The sequence below is a fragment of the Panthera tigris genome, chromosome C1, assembly GCF_018350195.1.
Source record: "Panthera tigris isolate Pti1 chromosome C1, P.tigris_Pti1_mat1.1, whole genome shotgun sequence".
NCBI classification, from domain to species: domain Eukaryota; kingdom Metazoa; phylum Chordata; class Mammalia; order Carnivora; family Felidae; genus Panthera; species Panthera tigris.
The window spans coordinates 33,499,855-33,514,413 of NC_056667.1; the positions used below are offsets into that span (position 1 = coordinate 33,499,855).

At 44.3% G+C, this 14,559-nt stretch overlaps 1 protein-coding gene and 1 long non-coding RNA gene across 3 annotated transcripts; both read left to right on the forward strand.

The window, feature by feature from the left end:
- Nucleotides 1-284: 284 nt before the first annotated feature.
- Nucleotides 285-1,233, forward strand: LOC102949770 (olfactory receptor 2A12-like). Its single transcript, XM_007077352.2, is given in 2 exon segments — nt 285-1,124; nt 1,126-1,233. Coding segments are annotated over 2 exon segments (948 nt in total).
- Nucleotides 1,234-6,104: 4,871 nt separating this feature from the next.
- Nucleotides 6,105-10,357, forward strand: LOC122241285. 2 transcript variants are annotated; one of them, XR_006221332.1, is made up of 3 exons: nt 6,105-6,165; nt 7,388-7,475; nt 10,130-10,357. It is a non-coding gene; the product is annotated as an uncharacterized LOC122241285 (long non-coding RNA). The 2 variants fall into 2 exon arrangements; XR_006221331.1 differs by having other exon boundaries at nt 6,114-6,363.
- The last annotated feature ends 4,202 nt before the right edge of the window (nt 10,358-14,559 follow it).

Genomic DNA, 14,559 nt, shown 5'->3' on the forward strand with positions numbered 1-14,559 from the left:
TTCTAAGGGTGAGGATAGTTTCCAGAGAAGGACCGGTGGGCAGTCGGGCATCCTATATAATATTACAGGTATGAATCCAGATCTCCTGACTTACTTGCCAGTGACAGAGCTGCCCATCTTTCTTTCCCTTTGTATCCAACTCAACAAAGTTTTGATGAAATCCATGAGAGCTACTGTGCAAGGTGCTATGTGTGTATGACTCAGCTTCTGTCAACTGTGTCCTCCTTCCCCCAAGGCCAAGGACAGAACAGGGAAGTCCTTGTCTCCTTAATAGACAGATCACTATGCAGAGCCTCGGCAAGGAGAACCACAGCTTTGTATCTGAGTTCATCCTCCTTGGTTTCTCCAGTGAGTCACAGGTCATAATAGCCCTGTTCTCCTTCTTCCTTCTCCTCTACCTCATCATTCTTCTGGGCAATGGACTCATCATCACCCTGATCTACATGGACTCACACCTCCACACACCCATGTACTTCTTTCTCAGCATCCTCTCCTTGGTGGACATGAGCTATGTCACTACCACCATGCCCCAGATGTTGATTAATATGGTGTGTCCAAAGAAAACCATCTCCTGGGGAGCTTGTGTAGCCCAAATGTTCATCTTCTTGGTCCTGGGCATTGCTGAGTGTGTGCTCTATGCCATTATGGCCTATGACAGGTATGTGGCCATTTGCTTCCCCCTTCACTATCCCTTGCTCATGGGCCGCTCCATTTGTATCAAGATGGTCACAGGCTGTTGGGCCGTTAGCATAGCTGGGGCCCTGATCTACACTGTCTTCACCATGCGTCTGCCTTATTGTGGCCCCCACAAGATAAACCACTTCTTCTGTGAGGTCCCTGCCGTCCTAAAGTTGGCCTGTGCAGACACATCCTTCAATGACCATTTGGACTTCATCTTGGGTTTCACCCTGCTCTTGGTCCCATTCTCCCTCATCCTGGTCTCTTATGTCTGCATCTTTGCCTCCATCTTAAGAATCCACTCATCCCACGGGAGGCTCAAGTCTTTCTCCACATGTGCCTCCCACATTACTGTGGTCATTATGTTCTATGGGCCAGCCATGATAATGTACATGAGGCCTGGCTCCTGGTATGACCCAAAGCGGGACAAGAAGCTAGCTCTGTTCTTACAATGTTGTCTCTGCCTTCCTCAACCCCATCATCTACAGCCTCCGGAACAAAGATGTAAAGGGGGCCTTTCTGAATGTATTTGGTAACAGAAGGGCATCTCAGTGACCCAGGATGTTTCAGAGTTGCCCAGAGTCATGGACAACAATGACTATGTCATGGTTCAAGGCCATCGCTTTATTGCTTTTCCTGGATTCTCTCTTCACCCTCTGGAAGTTTCTGTCAGTTCAATCAGATCACAGTCAAATGTTTAACATGCACACATGCTTTTCTACAGTGTAGAGGATTTGGGATAAAAATCATGTAAAGAGTAGACAGATCATACGGAAGCACAGTCTTGCATTACTGTCTGACATGCACTTACAAGTAATAATTAACATTGTTTTTTGCACTAGGAGCTATAAATTCCAAGCTAGAACTATTTTACACACATCTGTGTAACAATGTGGCTAATAATTGATTTGACCTGGACTCAGCTTCTGATACTAACTCTTACCTGATTTTACTATTTAAATCTCACTTTTATTTTGAGAAAATAAATGCTATATGTATTTCATAAACTAAAAACATGTGTATATGTACCTCTATATATCTGTATGCATATTTCTACCTCTATATAGAGAGAAAGGGAGAGAAAGAGGCAGAGACTCACAAAGAGAAGTAATAGAAATAAAATAACAAAGGCCCCATTTTTCAAAATCCCAAATAAACACTTGTTGGGGTGCCTGGGTGGCTCGGTAAGCTAAGCATCTGACTCTTGATTTTGGCTCAGGTCATGATCTCATGGTTTGTGGCATCAAGCCCTGTGTTGGGTTCAGTGCTGAGTGTGGAGCCTGCTTGGGATTTGGGATTCTCTCTCTGTCTCTCTCCCTCTCTCTCTCTCTCTCTCTCTCTCTCTGATAATTAAATAAATCTAAAAAAATAAGTGCCCTTTGAATATTCTCAGCTCCTCTGAGTCAACCACTATCATTAAACTGAGGTCTACTCCATGTAGTTTTAAACTTTAAACTTTTGCTTACAGACAATTGCATCCATAAGCAACACATAGAATTGTTCTTGCATGAATTTGAAAATTTATAATGGTGGCATGATATCCATATTATTCTGAAAACACTATAATTCAACATCCTGTTTCTGACATCTACCCATTCAATATACACAAGCCTAATTCATTCTTTGCAATGAGCATTTAAATATAACACTTCTTATTTACCTAATCCTATATTGTTGAACATTTATTTTCCAATTTTTCTTTGAACATTTCTCCATTGTAAGTACTGTTTTCCTAGGATTTGTATATAGTGATGGACTTGGCATTATAGATTGTAGATCAAAGCAATTTCAAGTTTACTAGATACTCCTAAATTATTCTTCCAAATAATTATATGGATACACACCTCCAGTTCTCATCAACACTTGATACTACTTATCTATCTCAAACATCCTAAACTTGCTACCTATCTCATGGATGGAAAGTGGTAAAAATTATTTTTTTGTTTCATTTGTAATTCCCTGATTGCTAATGAATTTAGCATTTTTTCATAAGATTCTTGGTAGTACTGGGTAGTAAGTTCTGGACTCAGACTACTGTGTTCTAATCCCAGCCCTACCCTTTACTAACTCAGTGGTGATGGGCAAGGTACCTAACTTCTCTGAATCTCAGTTTCCTCATCTGTTAATAGGAAGAAAATAGTATAGACGTCAGAAGTTTGTTGGAAGGATTAAATGAGACAATACATGTCAAGCACTTGTCATAGTGAAAAACAAATTGTAAATGTTCAGTGAATATGAGATATTGTTTGCCTTTTCTTTTCTTGATTTGTAGTTTATTATATATTTTGGGTATTGCTTCTTTGTTTGTTACATGCATTGAAGATATCTTTTCCTCAGTTTGTTGCTTGTTTTCTTTATTGCAACAGTAATATAATATTTATTCTTAAACTTTTATAAAACAGATGCAAACAAAAAGAAGACAATGAGGGGGGTGCCTGGGTGGGTGTCTGACTCTTGATCTCTGTGTAGGTCTTGATCTCAGGGTTGTAAGTTCAAGCCCCATGTTGGGCTCTATGTTGGGTGTGAAGTCTACTTATCTCCTTAGACCTGGAGATAATTACTGTTAACATCTCAATGTCTATATTTTAGGGTTTAAAATATTTTAAATTGTTTTTATTAATATTTTTAAAGAAATATGGTACAATTATTAAACTATTATGTGTTTTCATGATTTCTTAAAAGGTTTTAACACTCTATTTTTGGTCATATTCTCATTTTATTTTATTTTATTTTTTAGAATAGTTGACACACGACATGGTTTCAGGTGTACAACATAGTGATTCAACATCTCTACACATTATGTTGTGCTTGCCACAAGTGTAGCTACCTCTGTCACCATAGGACACTATTACAATATCATTGACTATGTTTCTCATGCTATACATTTTATTCCCATGACTTATTCATTCCATAACTGGAAACCTGCATCTCCCACTTCCCTTTGTCCATTTTGCCCATCCCCCCCACCTCCCTACCCTCTGGTGACCATCAGTTTGTTCTCGGTATTTATAGGTCAGATACTGCTTCTTTTTTTTTTTTTTTTGTATGTTTATTCTTTTGTGTTTTAGATTCCACGTATGAATGAAATCATATGGTATTTGTCTTTCTCAGCCTGACTTATTTTACTTAGCATAATACCTTCTAAGTGGTCCATCCATGTTGTCACAAATGGCAAGATCTCATCCTTTTTTATGGATGTGTAGTGATTTTTTAAATTGAATTATACAATATATATTTTCCTGTAACTTGATGTATTCACTCAATAATAGATTTTGACATTTATCATGTTGATTTGTTTTCATTGCTAAAGAGTATTCTTTTCTTTTTATTTTGATGAATAGAATAATGACTTTTAATAAATAGAATTTTTAATAAACTTATGAATCTTTTCCTTTATGGCTTTTCTTAAATGAACATGTATCAAAGATTTCACTGAGCTCATTAATTCATGAAGGAACTAGTAAGATGTTAGGACTGGGCCAAAGTATATTCTCTACTGGAAAAATTTCATTTGCATTTCTACGAATAGGAATTATTTGCATTATTATAGACAGAAATCATTTTTCTTTCTACCAGTTTTCTAGAATTTAACAGTTACATCTGTAGAGTTATAAAGCATCCAAGGCCATAGAAAATCAATTAAAATAGTACACCCTTATAAAGTCAGATAATCTTCAGAGGGTCTACTAAACAACATCTGGCACTGTACCAAGAGGACACCAAGAAATCCCTTTTGCCTTTTTGCAAGTCTCAGATGATTTTATTTTCTTACAACACCCATCCTTGTGATATTAAATAATCTTTAAAAATTATCTTGATTAAAAAAATACCGGTCTCATTATGTCTGGCCTCGTTGTTTATATAGGTGTAACACGCAGAATGTTAGCCACATGGACCATCTGTAGTTTGCTTTGCAAATCTAGGGACATGCAGTATTGAGCCACTTCTAAAGTCACAGAATTAATTTCTGCCTGTAAGTTTTCATATGGAAATCTCACATTGGACTTTTAAAATCCTCTATTATTTGTTATGCTAAGGCTGGAAAACCAATCCCAAGAAATTAACTCCTTCAAATTTTCCCATAATACCTATAAATTTGGGGTGAATTCCTTTCTTATGAAGGCTCTGAAATTTGCTTAAGTTTCCTGCTGGCCAGTGGGTGACATTTCTTAACATCTATAAGGTTGGGACCTTATAAGCCAGAAAACAGGTTAGTTTTTCTGGGAGAGCTTTATAGAGATTGAATTCACAAGTCAACTCAACCCTTGCTACTTAATAATAGCTCAGCATGCTTGCTTAAGAGGTAATAATTCTTAAATATAATCTTTGTTAAACAATCAGTTTGACCAAGTATATATCCTGGGTAAAAAGAAGACATAATTATTGAATGTATGCTAATAAGTAAAGAGACTAATTTAAGTGTCTGAATTGTGGGAAGTTAATAAAAATCAGGTTATCAGTTAAAAATGTTTCACTGCAGTTCAAAAAAAGTGAATCTACTAAATCAAGTATTAGAGACAGCTTGAGGGGAAAGAGGAAAGGTTTTCTCATATATCCAAAACACCCCGAACATTAAAAACAATAGCAACAATGATCTGAACAAATAATCTCATTGGTTAATTCCACTCCATGTGATTAACTCTTGCTCTGCAGAATCTTGGACCAGCAGCTAGTATCACAAAGTCACGCGGTTGTTGGCAAGAGTCAGCTCCTCACTGGCTATTGCACTGGTGGTCTCAGTTCCGTGTTGTCCGTTGGCCAGCAGCCACCTCTGTTCCTTGCCACATGGACTTCCCCATAGAGCAGCTCACAAGAAGCCAACTTACTTTATCAGAGCAAAAACTGAGAAGAGCCAGAGAGAGAGAGAGTTCAAGCAAAATGGAAGTCAGTCTTTTATTACCAAATCTCAGAAGTAATTATCTCATTGCTTTTGCCCTATTTCCATTAAAAGGAAAAAACTGGGTTTCAAGCACACTCAAGTGGTGGGGATTACACAAAGGTGTGACTACCAGGAGGTAGGCATCACTAGGGGCTACCTTAGAAAGCTGCCTACCTGAGAGGTACCTGAATGAAGATCAGACAGGAAATGGCAGTTGGTAATCTTGCATAATTTCTCCCACAGGTTGGAACCATTGAAGGTTCTTGAGCAGGGGAGGAACCAAGTCAGAGCTGAAGGTTAGCTGAAGATGACTTTAGGAGCTATGTGAACACTTACTGCCTACAGAGCCTGTGTGATATTGTGATTTACAATAAGGAATATATACACAGTCTTATGGTTCCTGCCGCAGAGCTCCTAAGAACCTTGGAATTTCCTAAGTGATGAGAGCCATAAAGGTGTCTTTGTTGTGTCAATGAGGTGACTTTTGAACAACCAGTGGAACCAACCATGCGATTAGAGAACTTTCAGTCTCATCCTCAACCTCCTGGGAGAAGAGAGGAGCTGGAGCTCAAGCACCAACGGCCAGTGATTTAATCAATCACAACTAGGTAATGAAGCCACCATAAAAACCCAAAAGGTTGGGTTCAGAGAGCTTCTGGGTTGGTGAACACCTGGATGTGCTGGGAGGGCAGTGCACCTGGAGAAGGCATAGATGCCCCATGCCCCTTCCCACATACCTTGCTCTGTGCATCTCTCCCATCTGGCTACTCCTAAGTTACATCCTTTTACAACAAACTGGCAATACAGTAAGTAAATGTTCCTCTGAGTTCTATAAGCCATTAGCAAATTAATTGAACCCAAGGAAGGGTCAGATGCCACAGGTGACAGCTTGGGCTTCTGATTGGTGTCTGAAGTAAGAGAGTGGGAAAAGTCTTGTAGGACTGAGCCCTTAACCTGTGGGATCTGACTCTATCTCCAGGCAGATTGTGTTAGAATTAAGGTGGCTTGTAGACACCAGCTGCTATGGGAAAGCTGCTTGGCCACATGGAGAAAAACCCACGTTGGAATTTGGTATCAGCGTTATCACCCTGCCAGTTGAGGAAGGAGGTGGGTCACACACCTACAGTCCCTGAGTGCTTGGGGTGGCCAGTCAGGAAGAGGGCATTCCAGGCTGGGCCAGGGAAATGCTGGGAAAGAAACAGCCTCCAGGGGTGTGAGGAGGTGTCTGGGGTGGGAGCTTCCCTGTGGGGCAGGCAAAGGCCTCCAGCCTTGAGGGTCTCAAAGGGAGCTGAAGTCAGATTTAGCTGGTTGTGGACACCACCAAATCCTGAGCTTCCCTCAAAAGAGCAAGAGGACTCTGTGGCCTGGTCAGTGCTGCAGTGGACTCCCTGTGGGAGTCAGGCTCAGGAGAGCAGGGAATAGGAGAGAGACCCTGTCACCGAGGAGGAAGCACCCGGCCCTCGGTGTGGCTACAGGAGAGAGGGGACTTCATCCAGGGAGTACAGGGCACAGTGAGGCTCCAGGGCTCCCAGCCCTGGCTTCCCACACCCTACAGCACCCAAGAGGCAGCCGAATATGAGCTGAGTGTCCCAGCCTGAGGAGCCCTCCTGTCCCAGAAGCCAGGCTCTTGGGCTCAGCTCTCAGCGGCCTCTCCCTCGTGGAGATCTCAACTAAATCATACCTATGTAATGAAGCCAAACCCCAGTCTGGCTCCTGGGGGACATATTGGGCCAAGTTCCAAACGCGATGCCAGCCCCCTGGGCCATCTGTGAGCAACTGGCCTTCTCATGCCCAGAAAGGATAGAGTCTGAAGTTTCTTTTGCCCTCCAGGCAGGACTGATCTCCTCCTCACCCTCTGGCCAAAGACATCAAAAGAGGAGGCTCCAAGGTCTTTGCTGCTGCCTCAAAATTGCAGGATGTAAGTTCTTTCTGTCACCTGTCTTTAGCACTTATTGCTACAGTTCTAGCCCCTTCTCTCTTGCTCTTCTCTCCGCCAAGAAGAAAAAAAGCTTCTCACAAGTGATTTGAAATGCCAGAACATACTCTCAAAGGGCAGAGGCCTGAGAGCCACTGAGCAGTTTAAGACCTCCATGGGCACCGTCCTTTATAAGACACATGAGGAAATGTACCCATGTCCCACATTAAACATAATTAATGTAGGGGCGCCTGGGTGGCTCAGTCAGTTGAGTGTCTGACTTTGGCTCAGGTCATGATCTCACAGCTCGTGGGTTTGAGCCCCGCATCGAGCTCTGTGCTGACAGCTCGGAGACTGGAGCCTACTTCGGATTCTGTGTCTCCCTCTCTCTCTGCCCCTAACCCACTCACATCCTGTCTCTGTCTCTCCCAAAAATAAATAAACATTAAGAAAAAAATTTTTAAAAGACATTATTAATGTATCACTTACTATGTAACTATGTAAAAGTTGAATGTGTTCACACTAACTTGACAAAATGTTATATTAAAAGTCATTTAAATATTTACTAATTTTTATTTTGTGAGATCTGTGTTTTTCAGCAAATATTCTTTGCTTTAGGGTCTCTGACACATCTGTAGATTATGAAAGCCCAAAGACTCTAGACACTTTGTCTGCAGTACCAAATGGATGACACAGCCCTGGGGATGCCACTTGGCAGGGGGAGAGGACAATTTCTTGGCCTCCATCACCTTAGACCTCCCAGGGTGCCTTATTTTTTTTCCCCCTGGGAAAGGAGGGATAGCTGAGAAAAGACCTGCCCTCAGGGCACTGTCTGAGCCCTCCACACACCCTCCCCAGCATCTGCAATGCCACCTCTGGCTGGGCTTCATCTCTCCTAGCCAGACCTGGGCCTCCAGAAGGCACGGCCTGAGGTCCCTGGGGGGTGACACCCTTTAGTGGGAGCCTGGGCTAGAGGCTCAGAGACTGTCCTGACTAGGGCCCCATGGACACATACCACTCAGGAGTGGCCCCTGAGTCTGAGGGAGTCCTGCCCACAACCCCCTTCCCCGCGGGATTATAAGCTTAGGACAGCATGCCCCCAACCATCCTGGGGAAAAGCGAGGCTACTGGCTGTCTGCCTCGCCCAGCCTTGCAGCGAGGTCGGGTAGGAGCCCAGCCTGATCTGCAGTCCTGCTCACCAGCTGCCTGTCTCTTTCCCCACTTCTGTGTGAGTGTGCGCATGACTGTCTGTCTGCCTGTCTTTCTCTGGCCTGCGATCTTCTGTCTCTGCCTCTCTTTCTCTGTCTTGCTTTCCATCCCTTTCTGCCCATCTCTTTCTGCCTCTGTTTCTGCTTGCTGCTCTGTTTCTCTGCCTCCAAGTGTCTGTCTCTCTGCCCCTCCTCCTGCAGCTCTGGCTCGGCTGTGCTGACTGATCTTCAGCACTCTGCCCCTCTTGCCCTGTTGACTCTGTGTATCGCTCCCTGGACCACAGCATGAGTCTGCGGCAAGGCCTCTCTCTACCCATCCCTGGTCCTCCTCTTCTCTGCCTCTGCTGTCTCCGTGATTCACATGGATCTCCCCCCCTGGGTTTCCCTGGGTCTCCCCTTGAACCTGACCCTTGGCCCAATCGCTCTTTCACCTTCCTGCCATCTCAGCCTCCACTCCTCTGTCACTGTCTGGTCTGCACTCACCCACCTTCTTGCTCTCCACCTCCAGCTCCTTATCTCTCCTCTCTCCACACCCCTGTCCTACGGTCTCTGTCCCTCTCCTCCCGTTTGGTCTCCACCAGCTCTCTGAGGTGCAGTGGCCCTGGGCAGCCCTCCTGCAGTTCCCACCCCACCTTCCCAGCACTGCAGACCATCACCTGTCTCTCCTTGGCTCCCACCTCTTTCCCTTCTGTGTCTTCTCATTCCATCCCTCTGATCCTCTCCCCGTGGGTCTCCACCACTCCACGGCTCTTTCCTTCAGTCCTTTCTCCTCTTCCTTCAGAAAGAGAAGAATGACCATTCTTCCACTTTCTTCCTCCTTCAGTGCTGGTCTTTTCTCTCTCTTGTCAGTGCCCCTCACATTCTGGTTCTCTGTGCCTCTCTGCCTCCTTATCACTTGTATGCGAGTCTCTTTTTCCCTCCCAGGGCCTCTCTATCTTTTCCCATTATTTTTTCTGCGCTTGTTGCTTTCTGGGTCAAGTTTCCTGTTTCTCGGGTCACGCTTAGCATCTGCAGGTCAGCATTGACACTGGGGGAGGGTGTACGTGTGTGTGACAGGGGAAAGGGCTGGAGAAAGGAAAAGGGAGGAGAAACCATATATCTTCAGAACCTGACAGAATTAAATATTACTGTAATCAAACTCCATTTTTACGGATAAGAAATAATTACTGGCTCTGAGTCATGGCAGTAAATAGCAACAGAGAAAACCTAAAACTCTCGGGCCTTTCATCTCCTAGCTGTGCTGCAGAAGAGTAGATATGAGAGGAGGAGATAAATATAAGGGTCCGAGTGAAGAAGCAAACAATTTTCCTCTAATTTCTATTACATCCTAACAAGGGGCCAAGGCTGGCACCCCCAGCCCCAAGCCACAGACAACCTGGGGATTAGAGGCTCACCCCTTACCAGGACCTTGCAATCAGACAACCCATTCCTGTCCTCTCACTGGTACAGGTCATCATCAAACCTGGCTGTGGGAGAGTCAGAACCTGAAGCTCAGAGAGGCCAAGCAACTGACCCTGAGACACACAGCAAACCAGCCAAGGAAAGTGAGAGAAGAAATCAGTCTCTAGGCTGCACTCTGGACAAAGACAAATTCATCAAAGGCCAAGGATTCCTGGGGGCAGAGGCCCACCACCCACATTTTCTCTGCTTCCTCTGTCCTCAGTCTGCAGGCACAAGTCGGAGGTAAGACCCGGGCAGCCTCTCATCACTATGGCCCTTGTTTAAGGACCTCCATGTCTCAGGAGCTGAGAGAAAACGTAGTTTGCAGCATCAGGTTCCCCCTGTCCCTAAGTCCCATTCCTGGCCCATGGCTCATCTCTGAGAGCAACACTTGGCAGTGCAAGAGCCTGGACTAGGGCTCAAGCCATGTGGGTGCTCATACTTGAGACACTCTTGCTGTGTGACCCTGGGCCAGTCACTTCCCCTCTCTGGGCTTTGGTAAAACAAGAAGATTGTACTAGTGGTTATAAAATTGAGTTTCAAGTCTGTAACTAGTAAGAGGAGCCACCAGCAGTCACGTGTGTCTGGGTAAGGAGAGTGTGAATGGAGTAGGTTCTGAGCTCCTGCAGAAGTCTGTCTTTGACAAACCCTGAAAATGCATAGCTCGGGAACTGTAAGACTCCATGACCTGCTCCCCAACACCTCAGTGGTCCAACATCCATTTTCAATTCTGTTGTCAGGGAACGGCCCATCTAGAGGACGGTGTCCCCTCAGTCACACATGCCTCCCCTGCTGTCTCAGCTTCGAGTATCTTCCATGGAGGACATTTAAGTGTTGTCTAGCCTAGACACCGAGGAGGCATGGAATTGTGGGGCCCTGGCACCCCCTGCTCTATCTCTCCAGCCCCACTCTCTGGCCCCAGTCGCCTCCAAATCCAGGCATAAGTAGAAAAGCATCGAGTGTCTGTCCTAGAGGAGCCATTACAGATTATCCACCACCCTCCTTTTATAGATGAGATCATGAGAGCCAGGAGGCTGGGCGACTTCCCAAAGCCATGCAGCCAACTAGTGCTCCAGTGAGCAGGAGGGCTCGGCTCTTATAGGACACAGAGGGACAATGACTGGGGAAGTTGGCTGGGCCCAAATGTGAAGGCCTGTGTGCACGCTAAGAATTCTGGTCTCTTTTATGGTTAATAATGAGCAATGGCCTTCTTGCCCTAGCTGGAGGGTGGACAGGGAGGTTGGGGGAACAGGGTGGGGTGTAGGCTGGGGGTACTGGGCAGCCTTATTCTGGTCTTCTGCCATGCTGAAGACCTACAGCTGGAGGTGAGCCTCTTAGGTGGGAGCCCGTATGTATCTCTGGGCCGGGATCGGGAGTGGCCAGAGCTCAGAGCACTTGCCCCAGGGCAAGTTGGGTTCCTCCTCTCATGAGCTGGAGCATTCTCTGGACTCTCGTGGTGGTTCAGGAAGCAGAGATGTGTCTGCTTTATATCCCCACCTCCCATGCTGGCTTAGGCAGAGACACCAACACCAATCCCTCAGGTGTTTTTGGCATTCATTTGCCACCTCTTTTGTTCACTGGCATAAACCCAGGACTATCTTCACCCAACCTCCAACCATCTTGCAGAGTTCCCACTGTACAGACGAAGCTGCTCAGGTTCAGAGAGGTGAAGTAATTTGCACAGGTTACACAGCAAGAACAGTAAGCTACTCCTGGAGCCCAGGTGTGCCCAACTCCAAATCCAGGGCTCTGCCTTGGCCTCAGATCTAGCCTCACTTCTCCTAGTTTTGCAGTCCCAGAGGTCTAGCGCCCTGAGGAATCTGGAATCTCAGCTCATCTTTCTTTTTCCTGTGTGATCACACTTCCCGCTTCTGTGAGCTGGTCTGGTCTCATCCCACATTGGGATGGGGTTACCATTCTGTCTCCCAATCTGACTTCTCCACTTATGGGGAGTCAACCTGGGTTTTCACCTCCCAAGTCATCTCCTATCCAAAACACGTTTACCCTAACCAAGATGTGTATGTGCATTAAACTGCATAAACTGGGGCACCTGGGTGGCTCAGTTGGTTAAATTGCCGATTTTGGCTCAGGTCATGATCTCGCAGTTGGGGAGTTGGAGCCCCGCTCTGAGCTGTCAGCACAGAGCCGGGAGCCTGCTTTGGAATCTGTGACTCCTTCTTTCTCTGCTCTTCTCCTGCTCATGCTATGTCTCTCTCTGTCTCTCATAGAATAAATAAATGTTAAAAAAAATTATAAATAAATAAATAAATAAATAAACTGCATAAGCTAATTCCAGGTGCAGCCCAGTGGAGGAGATGAGCTAGGACAGCAGGAGGGCTCTCTCTTCCATTCCCTCTGGGCCTTCTCTAGTCCCTGCATCTCTCTCCATCTGCCATCTTCCTCTCTGTACCCACCCTTTGATCTAAACTGAAAGAAGAAGCCAAACCCCTAGGTATTCTAACTTCAAAGTATTTTGAATTTTATTCCTTATTTTTTTAATGTTCATTTATTTTGTGAGAGAGAAGGAGGGACAGCGTCAGCAGGGGAGGTGCAGAGAGAGACAGGGACAGAGGATCCAAAGCAGGCTTCATGCTGACAGCAGAGAGCTTGATGTGGGGCTCAAACTCACAAACTGAGATCATGACCTGAGCCAAAGTCTGATGCTTAACCGACCGAGCCATCCAGGTGCCCCAAACTTTATTCCTTATTATAAAATGAATTCATGTTCGTTGTGAAGAATTTATAAAGTTCAAAGAACTTTAACAAATAATATCAGCTATAAATCTAAGCACCAGAAATGACCAGTTAACATTTTGGTACATTCCTTTCCAATTTTTTGTGTATGCCTGTAAATCTTTACACTATTAGGATTGGGTCATATAGTTTCACATTCTGTTTCCTTAACTTAACAATCTATTGGAGCATTTCCCTACAACATGGAGTAGTCTCCAAAATATGATTTTAAAGGCTGTACAGTATTCAATCATATCAATATACCATAATTTATTTAGCCCAGTCCCTTATTATAGGACATTTATGTTGTTTCCAGTTTTCCCTGTTAGAAATAATATTGCAGTGAACACCCTTGATGAAATCTCTCCCCACATCCCTGATGTTTTTCCCTATGTGAAATTCTTAAAAGTGAAATTGCATACTGTCACATCATCAGAAAGAAAGGTATCAGAAAATTGCATACTGTCACATCAGCAGAAAGAAAGGTATAGTAATTTATTTCCCATAACAATACATTATGAGGATTCCTGTTTTATTGTAAACTGGCCAGTGCCAGGCATTATCATTTTAAATTAGTTTTTGCCAATTTTACGGGTTGAAAACGTACTTCACTGAGGTCTTAAGGTGTGATCTTTAACCATTAACAACAGTTAAACTTTTCTGTGGGTTCATTGGCCACTTGATCTCTTCTTTTGTGAATTAATTTTTCACATTTCATTCTCAGTTGCTAGAGTTTTTCTTTATGTTTTAGAAGATATATTCTAATGGCACTTGTTTTCCACATATATCACAAATATCATTAGTGTTTTTAACTTAAAGAAAATTATATCACCAAAAATATTTGTCTTTTCCTTTACCATTTTGTTTTTGTGTTTATGTGAAAGGAAAAAAATACTGGCATTTAGGCAGGGGGAATGTGAGTAGATTGGCATAATATGGACACAGGGAAATTGAAAGAAAGAGAGTCAACTTTCTCTGCACAGTTAAGTGGATCAGTGGTTCTCAAACTGTGGCCCCACCAGCAGGCAGTGTGAGCATTCCCTGGGAGCTTGTTACAAATGCAAATTTTGGGGCTCCACTCCAGACCTACTGAATTTTGGGGAAACTCTGGGTGTGAAGCACAGCAGTGTGTAACAAGCCTTCCAGATGCTTCTGATACACGAAGCAGGGAGATAGGGAAGTGGGGTTTATGGCTGGCTGCTCAGGTGACAGGAATAAGAAGTCCTAGAAGGGAGATAAGGGGAGATGAGACAAGGTTCCAGGAAGGAACCCAGACCCCCGTATGACATAATGGTTGTCTCGGGACTAGAGGAAGAAAAACTGTTGCATGGAGGGTCTAAGGACTTTATGGAATTAAATATTCAATTTTAAATTGTGCTTCCTTGTAACACATCTTTGTCTTACAACACCTTCAGAACAAATCTGAGGACAACCTTGTGTTGGGGAGGTTTGGGGCATAAAGGTGAAAGAGAATAGGGATGAGCCATGGAAGAGGTCCATCCCAACCCGAGGAAGGCAGGGGGCCAAGGGTTCAGTGAGAGGAGAAATTTTGAGAACAAAGTAACCAGGGATACACAAGGAACCCTCAAAACTACTAAAAAACTAAGAAGGGGAAAGAATCTGGCTTCTCACAGCAGGTGGGATGAGGAGCTTTGTTGCCTTGTGTACTTATAAAAGGAAGAATTATCACCACGAGGCTGAACGAC